Source organism: Cygnus atratus, chromosome 1, assembly GCF_013377495.2.
Source record: "Cygnus atratus isolate AKBS03 ecotype Queensland, Australia chromosome 1, CAtr_DNAZoo_HiC_assembly, whole genome shotgun sequence".
NCBI lineage: Eukaryota > Metazoa > Chordata > Aves > Anseriformes > Anatidae > Cygnus > Cygnus atratus.
In genome coordinates, this window is record NC_066362.1 from 86,498,535 (window position 1) to 86,518,092 (window position 19,558).

At 46.3% G+C, this 19,558-nt stretch overlaps 1 protein-coding gene across 6 annotated transcripts in view; it reads left to right on the top strand.

Moving 5' to 3' along the window:
- The window catches only part of RCSD1 (RCSD domain containing 1), a 34,029-nt gene that overhangs the window by 2,599 nt on the left and 11,872 nt on the right, over positions 1–19,558 (top strand). The window contains exon 2 of one of the 6 annotated variants that reach the window (XM_050708088.1): positions 12,889–12,963. The exons of 4 other annotated variants lie outside the window; for them this stretch is intronic. In XM_050708088.1, the coding sequence (XP_050564045.1) occupies positions 12,889–12,963 (75 nt within the window). Of the gene's footprint in view, positions 1–12,888; positions 12,964–19,162; positions 19,369–19,558 lie in introns of those variants that run through there. One more of the 6 variants, XM_035540640.1, reaches the window with a different exon arrangement.

The following is a 19,558-nucleotide window of genomic DNA, read 5'->3' on the forward strand; positions in this document are numbered from 1 at the left end:
TCATGTCCCCAAGAGAGAGAAAATAGCAGCCAAACCCCATTCTTGCCAGTTCATATAATTTTGTGAGTCTGCTGATGTTTTTTTTTTTAATTTGTTTGTTTTTGTGAAGACCCAGCTCATTGACGCGACATAGGTTTGAGAATCGGTTTTCATTCCACTGTTATGACCAATCAAAAGAACTACAGAAAAAAGACTATGACTACCAAAAGAACTACAGTTCTACCACAGACAGACTGCTAACTTCAGGAGTTCGTATTTAAAATGTGTGAAATTAGTGAAAGCTAAGCTACTTGTAAAAGAAGCAGCCACTAAATCTTTGCACTCACAGTACAAAAAGGATTCGGAATCGTTAGTTTATACCTTCAGAGTTGGTCCAAGCCGTCTCATTCTCATAGCTGTACTAAACCTTGCTGAAAATGTTGTGGGTAAAGGCATCCACTGAAAGTTCTTGTGGCTTTCTGCAGCCCATATTCAACAGCAGTCATGGCATTCCTCTTTCCAGCCTCTCTGTAGGAGCTTGGGAGCATGGAGACATTTGAACTTTACTCACAAAACAAAGGGAAGCAATCCAAGATGGTTTCAGTTTGATGGCTCCCTGTGGTGCAGTGGGTTCCCCAAGCTGTGAAGGTGCAGCAAGCAGCTTTAGTTCGGGAAGATTCCTCTCTTCTTTGTGCCTACCAAGAGATTTCATGTCTTTCTTTGATATCTCCATTCCCATCTCTTTTCTGCAGCTAGCTCCTGCTGGATCTTCATTTTGCCTGCTGCTACACCAGCTCAGCAGGCCTGAGAGCAGTTCTCTGCTCACTTTTCCACTTCCCTTCTGTGCACCCTTCTGGACGTAGCTCCAGCCCACAGCCCTGTGCTCTCCCCACACCACATGTGCTCCTCTGGGACGTTTGGGGAGCGCTGCGTCCACTGCTCTTTTCAGTAGCCCTGTCCTGTGTCGGGTGAAGATCCTACAAAGAGGCCCTGGGTCCTGCCCCACTCTATCTAGCAACAGAGCAGCTCAGAGAAAATTCCTCTGACTCCTCTGTTCCACATCTCACCTGTGGAAACCTCTTGGGTTTCAAACACATCCCGTCCCTCAACTCTCTCATACAGGAGAGGTCAGAAGCCATTTCTTCTTTTTTGCTGTGGTCAACCAGACATTACAACAGAGCACATTTCCAGGTCTAGTATCCCTAATTGCTGCATCCTTCCAGAAGCTACGGGGAATAACGCTGTCTCCCAAACTGCAGGGCAACTGTCTTTCCGCAGAGCTGCTTACCCTGACCCTAGGAAAATTGCATGAAGGGTGTATCACCTGAGAGGACTGAAGTGGAGGGGAATAAAGAAAGGGTACTTACTGTGTAGCCGAGAGGGCTGAAATTTGGGTGCGTTATGGCCGTCAGAGCAGCAGGACAGTAATCCATGCAGAGGTGAGCTGGGTTGAGTGAGTTCTCTGCCCATCCTTGCAGCTGTGGATCAAGATAAGTACAGGCAGTATGCCATGGTTAGCTCTGCCAGGAAACAGTTCACCTTTCTCAGGAAGCTCTTCTGGTTTTCGTGCTTTCAAGCTTCGTTCTCATTCCAAAAGTTAAAACCTTCCTTTTTCACTTTTTTTTTTCCATTTTTCATTTTGCTTAACAACATTTTCACCTCAAATGCACTGATTTTCAATGTTTTCCCCCAGACTCATCAAAGTGACACAGGATGTCTGTCTAACTAAAGGAAAGGGTATTGACAAGCAGTAGGAGAGGTACCGTAAGACCCCATTTTGCTCCTCAGGTCTGGACAAGTTTAGGACCTATCTGACAGTAAATAGCATGTCTGCAGCAGAGCTGGACTTCCACAGTCCAGAGACTGGATGAGACCCCCTGTTGAGGGACAGAAGGGAACAAAACCAAACCCCATGGGCTGTGCTTTGACCCTTACTTGTACGTAGAGGAGACCCAGAGTAAATGGTGTGCTCTTAAGGAATTAAGAATTAAAGCTTTTCCTGTGCCAGTAAAGAAGAGATGATTCTTTATAACCCTTCCTCTCCTTTGCTCCTCATTTTAACTTTTGGGTGTCCGAGTATCCCAGGTCATGCTGATAGCTCTTTGGAAAAGCCTTCTTTCCTGTACTCTACAGTCTAACTGGCAGGCCACGTTACTGCTGAGCAGCATATTATGCATACCTTCTCTACCGCATTCCCAGGATCTGCTTATCTGAAGACCAGGGGAAAACATCAGGATTGGTTTACAGATAGCTGCCATAGATGCTGCTAGGAAGCTCGGCTGGTTTTCCTCATGGGATTGACCAAGCCCATACAAACAAGGGATGATTTTCCTCTCTGTTTCCTTGTGGTTGGTTAACAGTTCTAGAGGGGTGGATGCTCCTTTTCCTGAAATACCAACTGTGCACCCTCCATTGGGGATCTGAGATAACAGCTGTACCCAGCAGCAAAAGAACCTGTTGGGAGGACTTGGCTATTTTGCAGGTGAAGCGTTCTTGCTGCTTGTAGGTGCCCTGATACCTACTGCAGAGACACAGCCTATTTTGGTGTCTTACAGACAATTATGTCTTCATCAGCTTGCAGTACAGCATGCGTTAGGATGAATTTGGTCTAGAGACAGGAGATCTGTTGTGTAAGGAGAAGTTACTTTACATACTCACTGCATGCTTGCTTCACACCTAGGTCTTGTCAGAGGCATGGGCACTTTGTTCTTAGGGTGCCTCAGGTAGGCGTCTCGCTTCATCCAAGGCACAATGTATCCAGTTATGGTCTTCTGCCAGCAATGCTATTACATTCACATCCACTATGAGGCATATCTTTGTGATATCTTACCCTCAGTACATGGGTTCCGATAATGTACTGACAGAGATGAGGCTTATCTGCCCCAGTAGTGCCAAATGAAGCTTTCACCTCTGAGAAAGAGAGAAGAGATTAGACCAAATTCCTGTCAGATATGAACATGTTGCTTGCTAAAAGGTTCTTCTCAAAGTCTTCTTCAGATAAAGACACAGGCCTCACTTGATAAACTGACAGCTGATACAGACGCATGACATTTTTCTTCGTCAGCATCAAGTTTTCAACGAGCTTGAACCCCATACAACAGGCAACGAGGTGGTAAGCTTTTTTTTGTATCCTGGTGTCCATGTGCAAATAAACCTGTTCACCCGTTGTAATGAGATACATGCTGTTTTAGCCCGTGTGGATGACTAGTAGCCAGTCTGCAAGGGATATTGATTTACCACTGCCAGCTTCAACAAAACCACTGTTCATCTCAGGCTTCTGAAATGCATGCTCTTAGCATGATAGGACCACAGCTCAAATTGTGCTGTTGTGCAGGTTGGTAGCTATGGCACGCAGTGGTACTTTTCTGAGTGCCTTGAAGTACTTCCCAAAATAGAATACCTTTACCTGATGCTTTATCACTGAACCAGGCTACATACTGCTTCTCAATGCAAGAAATTTATTGCTTATATAGATCACAGCTTTTCAAGGACAATGAATAGTGTGCGCAGTTTGGAAAGCCTCAGCATCTAGAGGATGCAGACTGATTGCTTGTTCAGAGTTTTGTGTCTTTACACAAAAATGCAAAGGAGAGGGAAAGCTGACTCGGAAAAATGGAGTTAAACAAGTCAGGGTGGCTGTGCAGTCAGACAGAGGACAGCGGTCTAAACCTTTTAATACAGAGGAAACAGAATCATTTAGTGCCTGGGAATAATGGGATCAAATTGAAAGGAAGATGTATGTCTCACCAAATAGCAGGAGGGATTTCTAGCAGTGAGATCTAGTAGGGTTTGGAATAATTATTGAAATGTACAGGAAACCTCTTTTCTATGAGTGATTTAACTCATGACAGAACATTAAAAAGACAATGTCAGGAGCTACCTTCTGTTGAATCCAAGCAGTATTGATGGGGTCACCAGAGGGGCAGGACAATGCTGTTCTTGCAGTCCTTGCATGCATGGAACTGCTAGCAGGAGTTAGTGGCTATTCAGCATCAGGACCCGAAAGCATTTATGATTCCTTCCTGCTACATCACATCATTCAAGCCCTAAAACTTCTACCCATGGGAAATTTAAGTCAAAATAAACTGACATATTACCTGCAAGACTCTGGGAAGTGTTCTACGACTGCCTTTGTATAATTCAAAACCAATGCTACTTTAGATTCTTGCTTCCTGTTTTAAGGGTGGATTTCTTTATCCTCGAAAATTGTGTGCTGCCACAGCAATCATGGATTATTCAAGCCAATCCTCTTCAAATACCTTTCTGCTGAGTGCTGTCTTCCACTGATGTAAGTTCAGACGAAAAAGGTCTTCTTTATTCCTCCCCTCTTTTTTCATATACACACACTTGAGCTTGTGTGCCAGGTTTCCTAGGAATTTCAGCTCTTGGGCCCTGCAGCTAGAGTGTGTTTAACTTGTGAGATGTGTGCAGTTTAATTTGGTTTCCTTGTTAGTCTTTACAAAGAGCACGGAGTTATGAACACTGTCCCACCATGAAAACCCAGTGTTTTCATTGCCAGTTGCAAGATACTCATTTCGTTGGAGGCACAGGGGCTGTCAGTGCAAACAGGTACACACATGCACACCGATCCTTGAGATAACAGGTGTCTGTGAACAGAGCGGAGTGGAAGAAAAGGGGCGGATTGATGAATACTTGGGAGTATGAGGTAACAGGGCACATACATGTAACGAGTCGGGCAAGTCACCCTTACAGAAAGGAAACAGTTTTAGCACTGTCACTTTCATCTCCCTTCTCAGCACAGCTGTCTTTTTCACTAGTGCCAGGACTATTAATCTTATGTAATATCGAGTCGGGCTCTGTATAGCTCTTTCATCTCCCAGATCAACATCTTCTCCTCTAATGTCAGTACTTCTAATCTCATGTAATACCAAGCCCTACTCTGTATAACTCAAGAAACCTTTATGCACAGTCACCACAGGATTTCTTCTTGGCCTCTCTCCTCCCGCACCATCTTTGACTCCGACTTCCCACCCCGGTCTCCTGCCCTTGAAACTGGCATCTCCACTTCTGGCCTTGGGCACCTGCAGTGAGTGACCACTGGCAACGCTCTCCAAGCCAGACCCTGCAGGGCATTGCCCAGAAGCACGGAGCTCAAGGTCCAGTCTTACAGGGCCCATTCCTGCAGCACCTTCACACCCTGACCCAGCAAACTGAGGTCTGCATCATCCATAGCAGCTCTTTGAGCCTTTGTAGCAAGCATCAGTTTAGGCTGTAGATTCTCAAAGGCCAAAGCTGGAAGCCTTTTCTTTTTGTAGCCTGTGGGAAAGAAACCTATCAAGTAATGCAGCTGTTATATGTATTGCTTCTGCATCTGCTTTGCAACTTAAGTATTGCTGGATCATTTTCTTGTAAACTGAATATCATTTTTCTTCTCAGAACCTTTCATTTTAAGGTTGGCGAATCCAGAGACATGCTGGCCAGAGCTTCCTAGTGTTGATTTAACTCACCGAGTGGCATGCAGGCAATGAGCCTACACTTCCTGTACACCTGGTTCTGGTGCCCCACCTGCAGAAACTGTGTCTGAGGTTGAAGGAACTTAGTCCCTCTTCTTGTCACAGAAAGAACGTGCAAGAGTTTCAGTCAGCCATTGAGAAAAAGAAATAGAGCATTGGAATAGGTAGGGTATTACAAAGATCCTACAAGCATTGTGTTTCTCTTTAATGGGGTTGTTGGGATAATTTTATAAGCAGGTCAACTCAGAAACAGAGATAATTATCTCACAGATCACGTAAAAAATCCATGTCAAAGGCTAAGCTGTAGCACAGAAATTGCTTGTCTGCATTCTCCTTAGGGTGTATGATAGAGCCATTTACCTATGGAAATCACTAATTTCCTAATGCCTCATTACAGCTGATCCAGACTCGGCTTGAAAATTCAGAAGGACATTTTCAAACATAACTGTAAGTTACAGCTGCCCGGATTCGTCGGCCCAGCCTAGGCCCGGCTTTTCAGAGGTCTCACAACCTAGAAGCTCCAGGCAGAGCCAAAGGGAAGGCAGCTGCTGAGAATGCCATTGCACAGACCCAGCTCCTAAATGCAACAGGGGCTGCTGAGCCTTCCAGGGTCACACTAAAAAGACATCTCTGTGGATGTAGCTTAGCGTTCACACCTCAAGTTGGCCGCTAGCTGCATGCTTACTATCGCTTTCCTCCCTTACATATCTGCATATCTTTTTAGACTAAATTCCTGGCCTAGATAAATACGAACCTCCTTCTCTGCCCTGGTTATATCCAACGTAGACCTAATTTAATAGCAATGTGTTACAAAGATAGCACGGTCCTAACTGATGAGTCCTGGAAGCTGCAGCAGTTGGGAGCTCTGTGTAGGCTCATTTACCCTTTTGATTTTCTGTTCCCAGCACGATAAATTGAGAAGAGTTGAATCTCTGTGCTGCTGCAACCAGACTTTATCTAGTATCAAGTTTAAATTGGGAGGTATCACAATCTACTTAAAGCATTTAACCAAAGTATTTTGAACTGTTCCTGCCTCTCACGTTCTCCGTGTCTGTTTTTTGACAGTTCAGTGACTTTGATTTCTAATTTGGCCTTCTGAACAGCTTCAGATTAGGTAATTAGTGCAGTTTGCTTATGCACATGCTTAAAGGTCATCTTTTTTAACTGCTCTGTCAGTCCAGGAGCTGTCCTTCCTCATCCTACGTGAAGCACCTTGTGTCTGAGCCTCCTCCGGTCAAAGTTCATCTTATTTCAGACCTCCGCTACAAGCAGGGCTTTTTTCCTCACCCCACATGAGGCAAGCAAGGGAGAAGCCAAACCGAATAGCAGTTGAAGGGTGATTCATAGAGCCGAGCTGTTTCCTGCACAGGCTGTTCCATTAGGTCAGCTCATTTCCTTCAGAGCAGCTACCCGTGTGTGTCAATTTGTGTAGGTGTGAGCAGAGTGTAGCCTTGCATGGTGTCTACAGCTGCAGTGCTGTGAAAGTCACTCAAAGCCACGCTATGATTCGAGTGGTTTAAAATCATGATTTTTTGCAAGGCACATTTTAATTACCAGAAAGCTGTTTGTCTCAGAGGCCTGTATCAGATAACCGTGGTTCATGCATTGTATTCCCCACTCTCAAATAGTGTGCACGCACCTCCTGCCTTCCCAGCTGTCTCACCTGAGCCTCAGTTGAGGAGAGATTGGGCTCGTGTGAGACTGGATACACTTGCCTCACAGACTGCCTCACTTGCCCACTCTGGGAGGTTTTGCAGGTTGTTCTTGTGTTAGTTCCCTGCTCATCCTTCTAGAACAGCAAGAGGTCCCGAGACCAGGCCTGGAAATACACACAGAGAGGCACCACCAGTTAATCTGGGGCAACTGACAGGCTGTGTGCAGTTCCCAGACCAGTAGAACCAGCAGTCAGAAGTCTGACAGGGAAACATCTGGAAGCCAAGGAGGATCCTGGCAAAATCCCAGGCCAGGAATGGAGCTCTGTACAAGGAGCTGATGGAAAAGTATGCTAGGTAAGTGGGTAATGTCTTAGAGTGGCTTCTGCTCTTCTTCAGAACCACCATCTCACCCCTCTGCCCATGGAGGCATTTGCTAGTAGCATGACTTTCAAGGACAGATCCTAGATATTGGTTGTACAAGCTGCTAAGGACACATGGGAAGCCATGTGCTCCAGTCCAGCCAGGCTGCAGCCTTGGTCACAGCCGTTGTCAGCTGCAGATTAGGACATCAGCATCACTGTACCAGGAGGAGAGATCAGCCCTTGGCTCTGAAGGAGCTGTTCCAGATCTGGAGTGTCTCTGGATTTCTAAACAACACAACCTCAGTGACTTACCTATTCAAAGGATAATTTCTGAGAAATAACCCCTCTCCTTCCTCCCACATGCCTTTCATCTGCATTTTAGTTATCTGCAGTAGCTCATGTCTGATTGTATCAACCAAGCTTTCAGACAGCATTTGTTGCTAGAGGGCTCCCATCAGATAGAGAGAAGGTGTTGATGACAGGACAATATATCCTGCTTGACACACAAGAAAAGCCAGAGTTCCTCCTGAACTAAGTTGAAAGCTGTGTGGGTGTTCGTTTAGAGAAGATTAAGTTTGGAAATTAAAAGTGGTGCTGTTTGAAAGAGAGCAGGGATCTTCAGTGATTTAGGACAGTGGTACACTGGCTCTCTGATGATACAGCAATCTTGCTGCCAAAGTAATGCCAATTAGTTTCCGTCATTGTGACTTTGAGGCAGTAAGGGACCTCATTTTCAGCATCCCAGTCCATGTTTTGGTATTCTTGAGTAACAGCAATGCTCAGTGTTATCTGCTGCAAGACTCTGGCTCACTGACAGCACTCGTTTTAGAGACACAAAATATTTCCCCCCAAACACTTAGCACTATTGTAAACTTGATGGAAAAGGACTGCAGATGTGTCGCTGGTGTTCACTTGGAGCAAGAGCTCTGCAACATCGAAACTGTTCTTTTAAGGCCAAAAGCTCATTTATAATGACTAGCAATTTCTTGAAACTGTTTGTTCCAGATAAATACAGCCAGTATTTTTAAACAGACATTAAGTCAAAGGAAATGGCAGGGCATTGAGTTCCCAGGCCTTCATAAAAAGAGGACACTTTCATCTGGTCTTCTAATATACTCAAACTTAGTAATTGAAGAGATCTTTAAATTAGTTGCATCTTTATATGTCAGTGCTGAAGGTTACTGATGGCTCAGCTCCCATTTGCAGTGTGCAGGGCACCGCTGGGTAGCAGTTAGATGATTTGAAATACATTACCATTTATAATGTAGCATTATCCTAAACTACTAGCTTGTGAATCTCGCTGTATTTCTTTTTTTTTTTTAAGCTGTTACACCTGGAATATCTCAGCCTCTTTTAAAGGGACATGTGTTGTCCTCATCACAACCGAATAAGTCTGGAATAGGGACACTAGTACACCCCAAAGAACATGAAAAGGAGAACCCCGTGTGGTATATCCGGGCTTAAAACCCAGCACTGACGAGTTTTTGAAGACGGTGCTGTTTCAGATTATAGGAAAGCCCGTCTTGAACAGGGCTGCTCCAGAGAATGGCTGCTGTACTGCGTGTATGGACGGAGCCTCTGTGCCTTTCATTGTTTCTCCACTTGCGTGGCTTGATGTGACTGGATTTAACCAGATATCAACTTTATCCACAATCCTTTTCCTGCTGCCTGAAATTATTTCCATGTTGGCTGCTTGGCCTGCGTGCAAGCGGCTGTGTTGGGCTGGTAATGAGGCAATTATATAAGCACAGCCCTTTTACAGGAAAGGCTGAACCCATTTCTTTTTGAATGGATTGGATACCTTAATGAGGCTTATCTGCTTGCCCCGTGTTCTCAGTCACCTTGTCAGTAGGCATCTGGCCTTGTTGGCAGTGTAGATCTTTGCCTCTCCACCTAGTCCTTCTACCCTTTCCTCTTCATTGTCTGCAAGCAAATGTTGTCATTTATCTTAAAAATCTAGTGATCTTGATGATTACAGTCTCTTCTTACTGTACATGGCACTGCTTCTCCCCTCTGTAGTCGCTCACTGATACTTAACAGCATAATAATACCTTTTATTATACTTCCTACCTCTCACCTGTGCTTCCTGTGTGCCCACTGCAATAGGAGTCATCTTGCCCTTTCAGTATCTTCTGACCCCTTATTCTTGCATGTTCTTCCTTCTGAATCTCATTTCAACTGTTTCATTTTTACTACTTTCAACATCTTCTTTGAGCTCCTCCTTCCTCTTACATTGTTGACTTAAAGGTCTAGGGAAACCATAGTCTGACTCTACTTGTTGACTGTGCATGCAGACAATTGTTATAGTACAGCTGTGCAGCTACAGACAGGAAGGGTAAGCTCAACAAACAGACCAATAAAAACAAGGGATGCACGTGACCAAGACATGAAATCTGTTGTCTAGCAAAATGGCCTTAAGACACCCTTATAGTCTCGCTGCATATTACAAATTTTTTAAAAATCAGTTCAGTTAGAAACCAGACTGAAATTCCGTTAAAAAGATGGTTTTCTGGGAGGGAATCAGCTCTTTGTAGGTGCTGGACTTTCTCAGGACTTGCTTCGGAAGAGTTTTATGGCAACAGGGCATCTCAATATGTGCCCAAGGTACTCTGTATCACACAAAATCCGGATGGTGACATCCCATGGATACAGATGTGAAATGCAAATACCTGATCTGGTTCATGCTGTGTCTGACCTAATGATTCCCTTGGCGTGAGCACAGCATCAGATGAATGCATCCAGTTTGATACCATCACGAGAAGTTGTGCAACACTGTGTGACTGTGGGGCTCTGATCCCTTGCTACAGGAAATCTTAGACTGCTCTGCTTCACACAGTGCAGTCATCCCCAGATGCGTGTGTTGTGGAGAACCAGTGTGCCACGGAGGACCGAGTGTCAGGGTGGAACTTATGCAGCCGTGGACTAGAGTTCTCTCCTGGGTTTTGAGCAGCTGAGGGCAAGTTATTCTGTGCAGGATCAACAGTACTATTTGTGCAGAACCGAAACACTGTAATCCACGTCTTTGGCCTGGAAAAACACCCTTGCAATCATTGCCTGACTCTGCTGGCTCCTTTGCTTCACAAGGCATTTGCCTGCTTGAGATAGAAATCAGCCAGTGCCTGGAGTTCTGCTCCAGAACAAGCCTGGAGCTGCCCCTCTGACCTGGTCAAGGGTGGCATTAGAAATTAGGCATTTCCCTGTTACATCTCCCCTGCCCCACATCCTCATCTTTATTGTCCACTCCTTTCCTCAGGAGAACACTCTCAGCATGATGAACACAAACAGGATCGGGCATCTCACAAAACGTGCTTCTCACAGGGAAGGAAATGGTGACACTCACATGCTGCTGGAGGTTTCCGCAGTTGCCTCAGTCAAGGAGTCCCAAAACACTCCACGTACACAGAAAATAATAAATTTACTTTTCAAATGGTCTGCCACCTCCTTCCCGGAGCAGCGCGTCTTGGCTGGCCAGCCAGATGTCTCATCTTGTACCGGGCAGAGCCAAGAGCTGCTCCGGTCTCCACAGGGGACAGGCTGAGCTTACGTACTTGCTGGCCCCTGTACAGCCTAGCAGAGACCAGGTGCTGCAGATCACTGCCTCTTTTGGTAATGGTGGCACTTGATCAAACCCTTCTTGGCAGCCTTTGACAGATGTGATACGATACTTGGTCAGGAAGTGGACAGTCTAAGCTCAGTTCTGTTCTCAAGGGGTGCAGGCTAGGGACTGTTTGGTCTGTCTAGCAAGAGATGATTTTTAACCCAGTGCTTAGGGCAGGGCTAGGGCAAGCACTCGCCACCCTGCCTGTTCAAGCTGTGCCAACACGTAGCAAAGAATCTGCGGTTCTCTGGGGCAGCGGAAAGCACGCACCTATGTCCTAGTGGTCCGAGTGCTCTCCTGACAGATAAAACCCCGACCTCCCTCAGGACGGTCTCCATGCTGTATGCAGCAGTTCTTAGGTACAGGTGCAAACGCACAAACCAGCATGTTGCCCTCTCAGCGGAGGCTCCTACCCGTGAAGGTTTGAAGTGAGGCTGTGGTAGCAAAATGACTTGTACTGTGTTGGGAACGTGTAGGCACTATGCAATTTCTAAATGCTGTCATTACTAAAAGAGAGACTCGAGGTCTAACTTGTATCTTTCGCAGTGGTACTTGCTGGTCTTGCTAAGCTCACCAGGCACTGTTTAGAAAGCAGAGGCCAGGCCAGGCACTCCTGAGAATTACATAACACGGCATGAAGAAAAGAACAACTTGTCATAAATCTAGCCTCAAAACTTTCCAACACCAGCCAAAGACTAGTACAAGGTGGCTGTCATACTCTTCCTATATAAGGGCCTTTCCAGACCAGACTGTTGATATTAGGACATGGTACTAACAAACTCCATGTAGGCACACAGGAGGCTGCTTTCTTCACCTTGGCTCCCCGAGGCTGCGAGGAGAGCCCAGAAGTCCCACCTAATCAAGTTAAACTGAGACTTCATGCACTTACACTGATGAAAAGAGGTGCTTTTTGGAAAAGGTGGCAAAAGCTGGCATTGTGTACTGACCTTCCATCAACCATGAAAACCAGCACTACATAACAGTAGCATTGCACTCACTCTGCTAGGAGGAATGCGTCAATAGCAAAGGGAGGGACTTCTCAGAGGGTAGGTTAAAATAACCCTTATCTCACTTTATTTTCATTGTAGTCACTCTCTGAAATGGAAAGCAGACAGGGTATTTGCCACTTCTAATTTCCTGATGGCTACAGATGTTTCCTACAATTCTGTTGCAAAGGACAAAGCTCCTCACTTACATGTCAGGCACACCACACCACCTAACTCCAGCCACCTACTTAGTGGTGTCTGCTGCCCAGTGCAATTAGAGTGTTGTGGTTTTTTAATTATTATTATTTTTATTGATGATAACCATTTGTTTTGATGTTCACAATCTTAAGGCAATTCCAATACTTGAAGGAAAGTACCAGAAAAGGACCCTGAGCAAGCTTCTGATCCAAACAGGCAACAAAGCTTTCTTCAGAAAAACGACGGTCCAACCACTGTGCTATTTACCCAGGCCCTTTTACATGTAGGCATAGGTAGAGCTCAAGCCACTGAAAAAGGATAACCAGCAGGAGTTTCCCATCTACTTTTAGAAAGTAAGGTGCAAGTACATCAACCATTTTGTTACAGTATAATGGACAAGTTATACTTGTCCCTTCCTTTCAAAAGCGTTTTTCCCTTTACTATTTTCTGTCCACAGGTATCTCCCACCCCAACCCAGTTCCCTAGTCTTGCTTATGTGAACCTTTAAATCTGGTAGATCTGAGTCCCAGTAGTTCTGAAACATCTGCGCTGTATTTGGGAGTTGCTTGCTGTCTTCTGGAGGAAGGCTGCTCGTCACTCCTGAGTTGAAACATCCTCCCATTACCCTTTGTGCAGTGCTTGACCCTGAGTGCCAAGATGGCAGCAGTTCACGAGGGAACTCTCAGAGGGGAAAATCAAGACCAGACCACTGTAAGTCTTGAGAAAAAATGTTTTCCTAAAGTAAACTCTTCCCAAACAAAGGAAAATTTTATATATTATTACATATTTTACGTAAAGGAAGATTTTCCTGCCCTTTCCCCTAAAAACAAACATACAAGCCTCCTTTGAAGTCCCTATTCCTCATACTATTCTGCTCTGTGTTACAGTCAGAGAGCTCTTTCCTCTTTATCACCATCATTATGGCCATGTAACGTCCTTGCAGCTGAGTTCAGACGCACTCAACCTACATTAATTCATCTGTGGCAGGATAAGTGTTGATCTGAATACCATTTCTGAGGAGGGTTGTTGTACCTCTGGGAGTTATTCTTGTGGCTAACTTATTTGCAGATTTCAAGAGAGAGGCTGCAGTGGTTTGAACTTGGACAAGAAGCTTGCTCTCCACTGAAAAAGTTACAAAAAGGAAGCGGTTAAGAGGAGACCTGACATTTGTGAAACGGGGGTGTTTAGCTTCTGATAAAGGCTGATCAAAGAAAACACAACAGAAGGAGAGAAGTAGAAAATTACTATTTCTTTTCCAGCACGGAGGATATACCTGACTGATCTGCAAGGTATTCAGGTCCTGTCCTCACCTGGAAAGTAACTGCAATAAAGCTCTTGTCTGCCAAGTTCACAGAGATGTGGCTCACAGAAACCTTTGATGTGGTGGAGCACAGCGCAGCTACTGTCGTTCCTCTTCTGTAATGAATAGTAGGAAATGCAGGTAGGAGCCTTGGACCCGAATCCCAGGGTGCTACAGGCCATGCCAGCAGTGATGGACAGGACTGGCTCCAAGGTATCATAGCAAGCACAGCTGCAGCCACTTCTAGCTGGGGCTTCTGCCAATAGTTAAAATTTACCATGACCAGACAAGGAGCAGCAGCATTGCCAGATAAGAGGCCAAGTGAATAAATAAACCACATAAATCCCTCCTGAAACAGAGAGCTGGAAGGTCTCCAATTAGAATAATTTGTGAAGAAGGGTAAAGAGAGAGACAGGAAGAAAGATGCTTCTCTGGGATGTAGAGGGGTCAGCGTAGCAAGAAGAGGCTTGTTTATTCAAGGCTTACATCTTGGGATGTGTTGCTTCTTGAGCCAGGGGCCCAGTATACTGCTGAGCTCCAGTCGGAACAGTCACTGTGAGATTTCCTTCTAGGGATGTAAAAAATGGGCCATGCAAGTGTGAGCCCTCCCACTTCCTGGGTAATCTACGCTCAGGCCTCAGTGATACTTTCATGGATCACGAGAAGAATTAACAGGCTCTGATTGTGTGTGGACTCTATCGATTTTTGCTGCTCAGTTCCTCACGCTATGACTTGGTTATTTTCCCACCCTCTTGCCTTTCAGTTTGCTCCTTTGGGGGAGTTTGTGTTCTGAACCTGCCCTTCTAACTTATTTCTCCTTTTGCAGTCCTAACAATGTTCCCCTTTCAGTATAATCTTTATGCCACTGATGTGCTCACATGGACCTAGATAAAAAATTCAGGTCAAATTATGTTGGCATGAGGGTGAAAACTGGGATTCATCTAAACGGGATATGCAGGGAGATGGCTTTAAATGAAACTATAAACTACATATTAGAGAGATTTTTCTATAGGTAATTTGGGTCGAGTTGTAATTAAAAACTATTTCTGAGCTTTCTTTAGTTCATTTAAAGGGGAGTTCCTTGCAAGCTGTCTGTCTAATCTTATCTGCACTTACATGAGAGAGAAAATAGCTGGTGCCTGTAAGAAGAGGTTGAAAATTAAAATTCAATTACCTAGTTCCTGCCATTGAACAAAACAAAAAGTGCCACATTTGCCCAGGTGAACCCAAACTTGCCCGTTCTGCATTATTTTCTGCTTTAGGGCTAAGATGCACACCCAGGGATCCATTCCAGGTTTCTTTGTATTCTCTTCCTTGAACAGTAAATGAACCTAGGCATAGAAAAGGATGGTTTGGTAGGTTGGCCTCTTTGGACACTTACCTTTAGAACAGGTAATCCAAGGGTCCTCCTAACTGAAGGAAAGATTTTATCAATTCACTTCATGCAGACATATTAATATGTTTTGCATCAATATTGAATATTATTGCAGCCTTTAACCACATAGTAATGGTCTCACACAATGCATGCATTCGTGCTGTATTCTCCAGCACAAAAGTTCACATCCTGTCTGGATGGACAGGAACAGTACCTTAGATGGTGTGACTTGTGAATACGCAGTGACTTACGACAAACATGACTTATATGAAATACAATTTTTGCCACAAGTCCAATTAAAAGTTTGGCCAGGGAGAAGGGATTAGCTCATACCTGTAGATATGGACACCCCAAGTCACTGGGGCAATGTGGGAGGCGCTGTCACTGTCACCACTTCTCAGATGCTTGATGTGGAAGCGAGTAGGATGTCTGTAATCCATCAACTCACCTGCACAGGGGAGTCCTTCCAGGGGGGAAGCTGCAGCACCCCCACACTCCCACCCCCAGGGGAGCCCCATGAGAGGGCACACCCCCTGCTCCGGCACAACACAGCATGCCCAAAACGTTGTCTTCTGTGTCAGAAAGAGGTACCTGAGACGTTTGAGAATGGGTCTTTTGAGGCCAGTCGGTTGTGAAGGAGTTCAGTTACGCTGAAAACAGGCCCCTCTATCAGATGAGGGTTGCGTTGCTCCCTGTGCAAGCTGAGCTAGTTCCCCCAGGGTACGTGGTGTAAGCTTTCCCAAGCAAACAAGCTCTACGGCCAGCTGGCTCCTTCAGTCCTGTCGCTACCTTACTGAAAAACGAGAGGGGTACGCGTGGTGTCTGGGAAAGCTGTGGGCAGAAAGCACGAGTCTGCCTTGGGAGTGCTGCTTTGCTGGGCCAGCTCCCTCCTGAATTCACTTTAATTTCAAAGGAAACCACAGCATTGCTTCCCAGTGTTTCTCGCTGGACCCCAGGCAGAGTGTGGTGACGTTTATTTTGGCAGGAGCACGGACTGAAGTAGTTTCCTTCCCCCAGATGCCTCCCCTATCCCTTCCTCAGCAGAGCAGGTACTATAGGTGTGGAGCTGCTCTTCCTCGTGCCACACCACAGGCATCAGCACTCCGGGTGCCCACCTTGCCCCCTCCGCTGTGCCAGCGCTGCTCTGTGGGACGGCATGGAGAAGCAGATCAGGAAACTGTCCTGAATGTTTTTAACTCAGGTTGGTTTTAAACCTTCCTTTTTATTTTTAGCCGGGTGATTTTTAGTCTGAATTACATCTGCAGCCTGGTTCAGGGCACAGTCCTGCAAGCAATTTCATCAGCACAGCTGAGGGAGGACAAGGATGGGAGCTGCTGAAAACAGCACTGTGGCTAGAGAGAAGTTCAAAATACACCCTCAGTGCTGAACTAACAAAAGCACACCTCCTAAAACCAGGTACCCGGTTAATCAGTGAGTGGGAGGGCGTGAAGAAAATTCACTGAGAGAATGCAAAAATTGTGTCAGCACTTTGTCAGCAAAGCGTGAGTGGGGCAGGGCCATGCACAGCAGCTCATCACTGAAACGGGGCTTCTGGGGATCACCCCCATGGTATTTGTGAAACCTTTTGTGAAACGCTTGGTCGAAACTTCTAGCAAATCGTTCAGCTATACCAGAGGTGTGCAAAAAAAAATATTTTTCAGTCACGTGGGGCCTGTGAGCAGGAGGACACATAGGGACGGCTCTTCCTCAGGCTCTGGTGGTCGGCGGGAAGGTCTGGGCCCTCAGCTGCGGTCTGCTCCTGCTGTCCCTCCACCCCCTCCTGCGATGGAAGTGCAAGCACTTGTCGGACTGTGCCGTCAACTTGGTTACTGAGATGATCAGGGTTAAAAATAACCTTGTAAAGAGTTAGGGGAGGTATTTTTAGCCCAGATCATTTCAGTGATCTGGTTTACAGCACAGCCCCACAAACTCACACTGGCACAAGGGAGGGGGAAGGAAAGGTCAAGGGAGGGAGAGCAGTCGGAAACATAAGCTCCCTGCCAGAACCAGGATTTTATGAAACTGCACCCCAAAGGCACTGACCCACTCTTCTTTGCAGCTAGCTTATTGACCACTCTTTTCTCATGGCGCAGCGCAGAGAGCTGGCTGCTGAGGGTCACTATTTCTGGATCTTGTTTCTGAGAGCAAGACACTAGCCCTGAGCCTCTTCTGCCTTATTGTGAATGCCCCTGCATTCGTCATTATTTTTGCTGCATTTGCTTTCTGTTGGATAGATGGTGCAGCAATGAAAAACCCCATAAGAGTCATGAGGGATCTGTGCAGAGCTCGTGCGAGCACAGGGTACAGGAAAACAGCTGGCACGACGGCCTCGCGTGAGGACCAACTGCAAGGAATGGCTCCTGTGAAACTCTTCAAAGCAGGGGAGGGATGCAGAGGTCAGGGCTTGACCTCAAAACCATGTCTAGATGCAGCTGCATGAAAACAAGGGTGGAAAGTGCACAGGACTTGTACAAACAGTCATGTAGCAGTCACTGGTTTCATAGCCACGAAACACTCCGGCCTTGCGAAGCGCTGCTAAGGGCACCTGTATCTGCAGATAAAAGGCACTCCATGCAGCCAAAGTGTTGTAACTGCAAAAGCAGGCACGGCAGAGGATGCCTGGGGGAGAGAAGGAGAGCAGGGCAGTACGAATCTCTGCTGTTACTCAGCCAGTATTTAGGTGCTGCGTGAGCCTAAACACTCTGCTGTACAGCAGCTAATAGGCCTTTGCTCTTTTCATCAGCCAGAGCAGATGCACAAATCCAAACCTGAGCTCTCTCGATGTCCACTTCTGACCCCCACTGGTACCCTTTCTGACTAGCAATGCCAGTAGCATATTACAGCCAGTGACAAAACTGCTGGGGTACCAGTCCTGTGACATGGGGTTATGACAGTTTTCGACTGCAAGGGGCTGGGTCATGACCAAAACTGCTGGCTGAGGGCTTGTGGGAGCTAGTTTTGCACCACTCTCAGCAGGACATTCAAATTCATCCCCAAAGCCTCTTCTAGCTTTCCAGTTTTCCCCAGGACTTTGCAGTTCTGATTTCATACGAATCTCATTGTCTGTAGTGATACTCCCTACCTGTAGCTGAAATGCAGGGAAATCCAGCTTGTTGTGAGCACCCAAACAGTATGCACAGGGAATAACTGCAGTCTCTACACCTCTTTTCTCCCTTGCACCTTTTCTAGCCCTAGTATCTTCTGGCATATTAAACTGTCTGTGCAATTCAGGTGAACTGTAACAGGTTCAGTTTTAAATTCAGATGAAGAAACATGAGACTGAAAAAAGACTTTTCAAATTTACTCAAATTTATATACTCATTTGGAAGAGGAAAGCGAAACCCCTTACAGAGAACTTGTTAGTTGCACTTCCTCTTTTGCAGACAGTGTCATGCTTACATTGATGGTACAATTGAATTCCTGTTTTGCTGCTCTGTCTGAGATTTTTCAGAACGTGCAATGCTTAGCCACTTGTTTTTATTGAAGAGTGAACGACCTCAGAGTAGCAGTCACCAAATTACTGATGGAGTAAGTCTCATACCCTAGCTCCCTGTTTTTAGCCCATGAGGGCTGACCACATTTCTGGAAGCTAAAAGAGCCTGCAGCTGGCTGGTAAAGGTGCGAAAATCAGGCCTCAGTAATTTTTCCAAACAAGAGCAGAGCTGCTCCTCTTCATCGTTCAGATTGTCGGCAGGTTATGTCACCAAGAGGGGGAAAATCACCAGGAATGGGAGAGAACGCATTAGTGTCACGGCGCAGGAGAGAGCCAGCACTGAGCTCTGGGGTGAGAGGAGCAAACGTGTCTCGGTGGTGGTGGAGGCTGAGGGCTGGCGCTTGCTCCGCAGAGAGACTGAGAAAGTGAAGCTTCCCACCTTCCTTGCAGCGGTGAGGAGACTGCCCGTGCAGCCCCTGGAAGTCAGGGACAGCGTTCTTCCCGTGCAAGGGAGGGAAATTTCTGCGTCCAAGTGCCCCAGTACGGCGAGCCCCTTGGCTAGAAGGCATGGAGCCTGGCACACCAGCTGGGGGAAAAAATAAAAAGCTGTAGAAAAAGCTGGATGCAGGACGGCAGTGCAATTGCCAGAAGGGATCTGAGAAAGGACTTTTCCTGTTGCTAAAGGCATAGCGTAATCGGAGAGCCTGCAGCTGGCAGTTTGGGGAGGACACAGCCCGTGGGCTACTCGTTCTAATCTTAGAATGGCATGCTCGCTGCTTCCTGTGTGCCGGACGCAGGCTCCACGCGCTTGAGAGCCGCGCTGCAATGCCTGCTACCAGCAAAACAAGAAATGCATGGAATGACTCCAGCTTTATGGCTTTGATCAAATCCAGAGAAAGGGAGCCGTGTTTGCAGACTGGAGCTCTAAAAACTGAAGGAGAACGACCATACAGCAACCCCACGACAAGAGGTCAGGGAGGCCAAGAGGAAATGCCCTGCCTTTTCTGGGTAAAGGCAGAGGGCTGTGGAGGAAGTGCTGATACCAGAGGAAATGGGTCTACCAGGGAGGCAAACCTTGCACACGGACACTGGGCACCTGCAGCTCCTCAGCCTTAACCAAATCCCTGCTTCAAGCATCAGCTCTGCTGTCTCCAAGTATCCTGGGCTGTGGCATGCTGAGTCGAGCCCCCAGACTCAT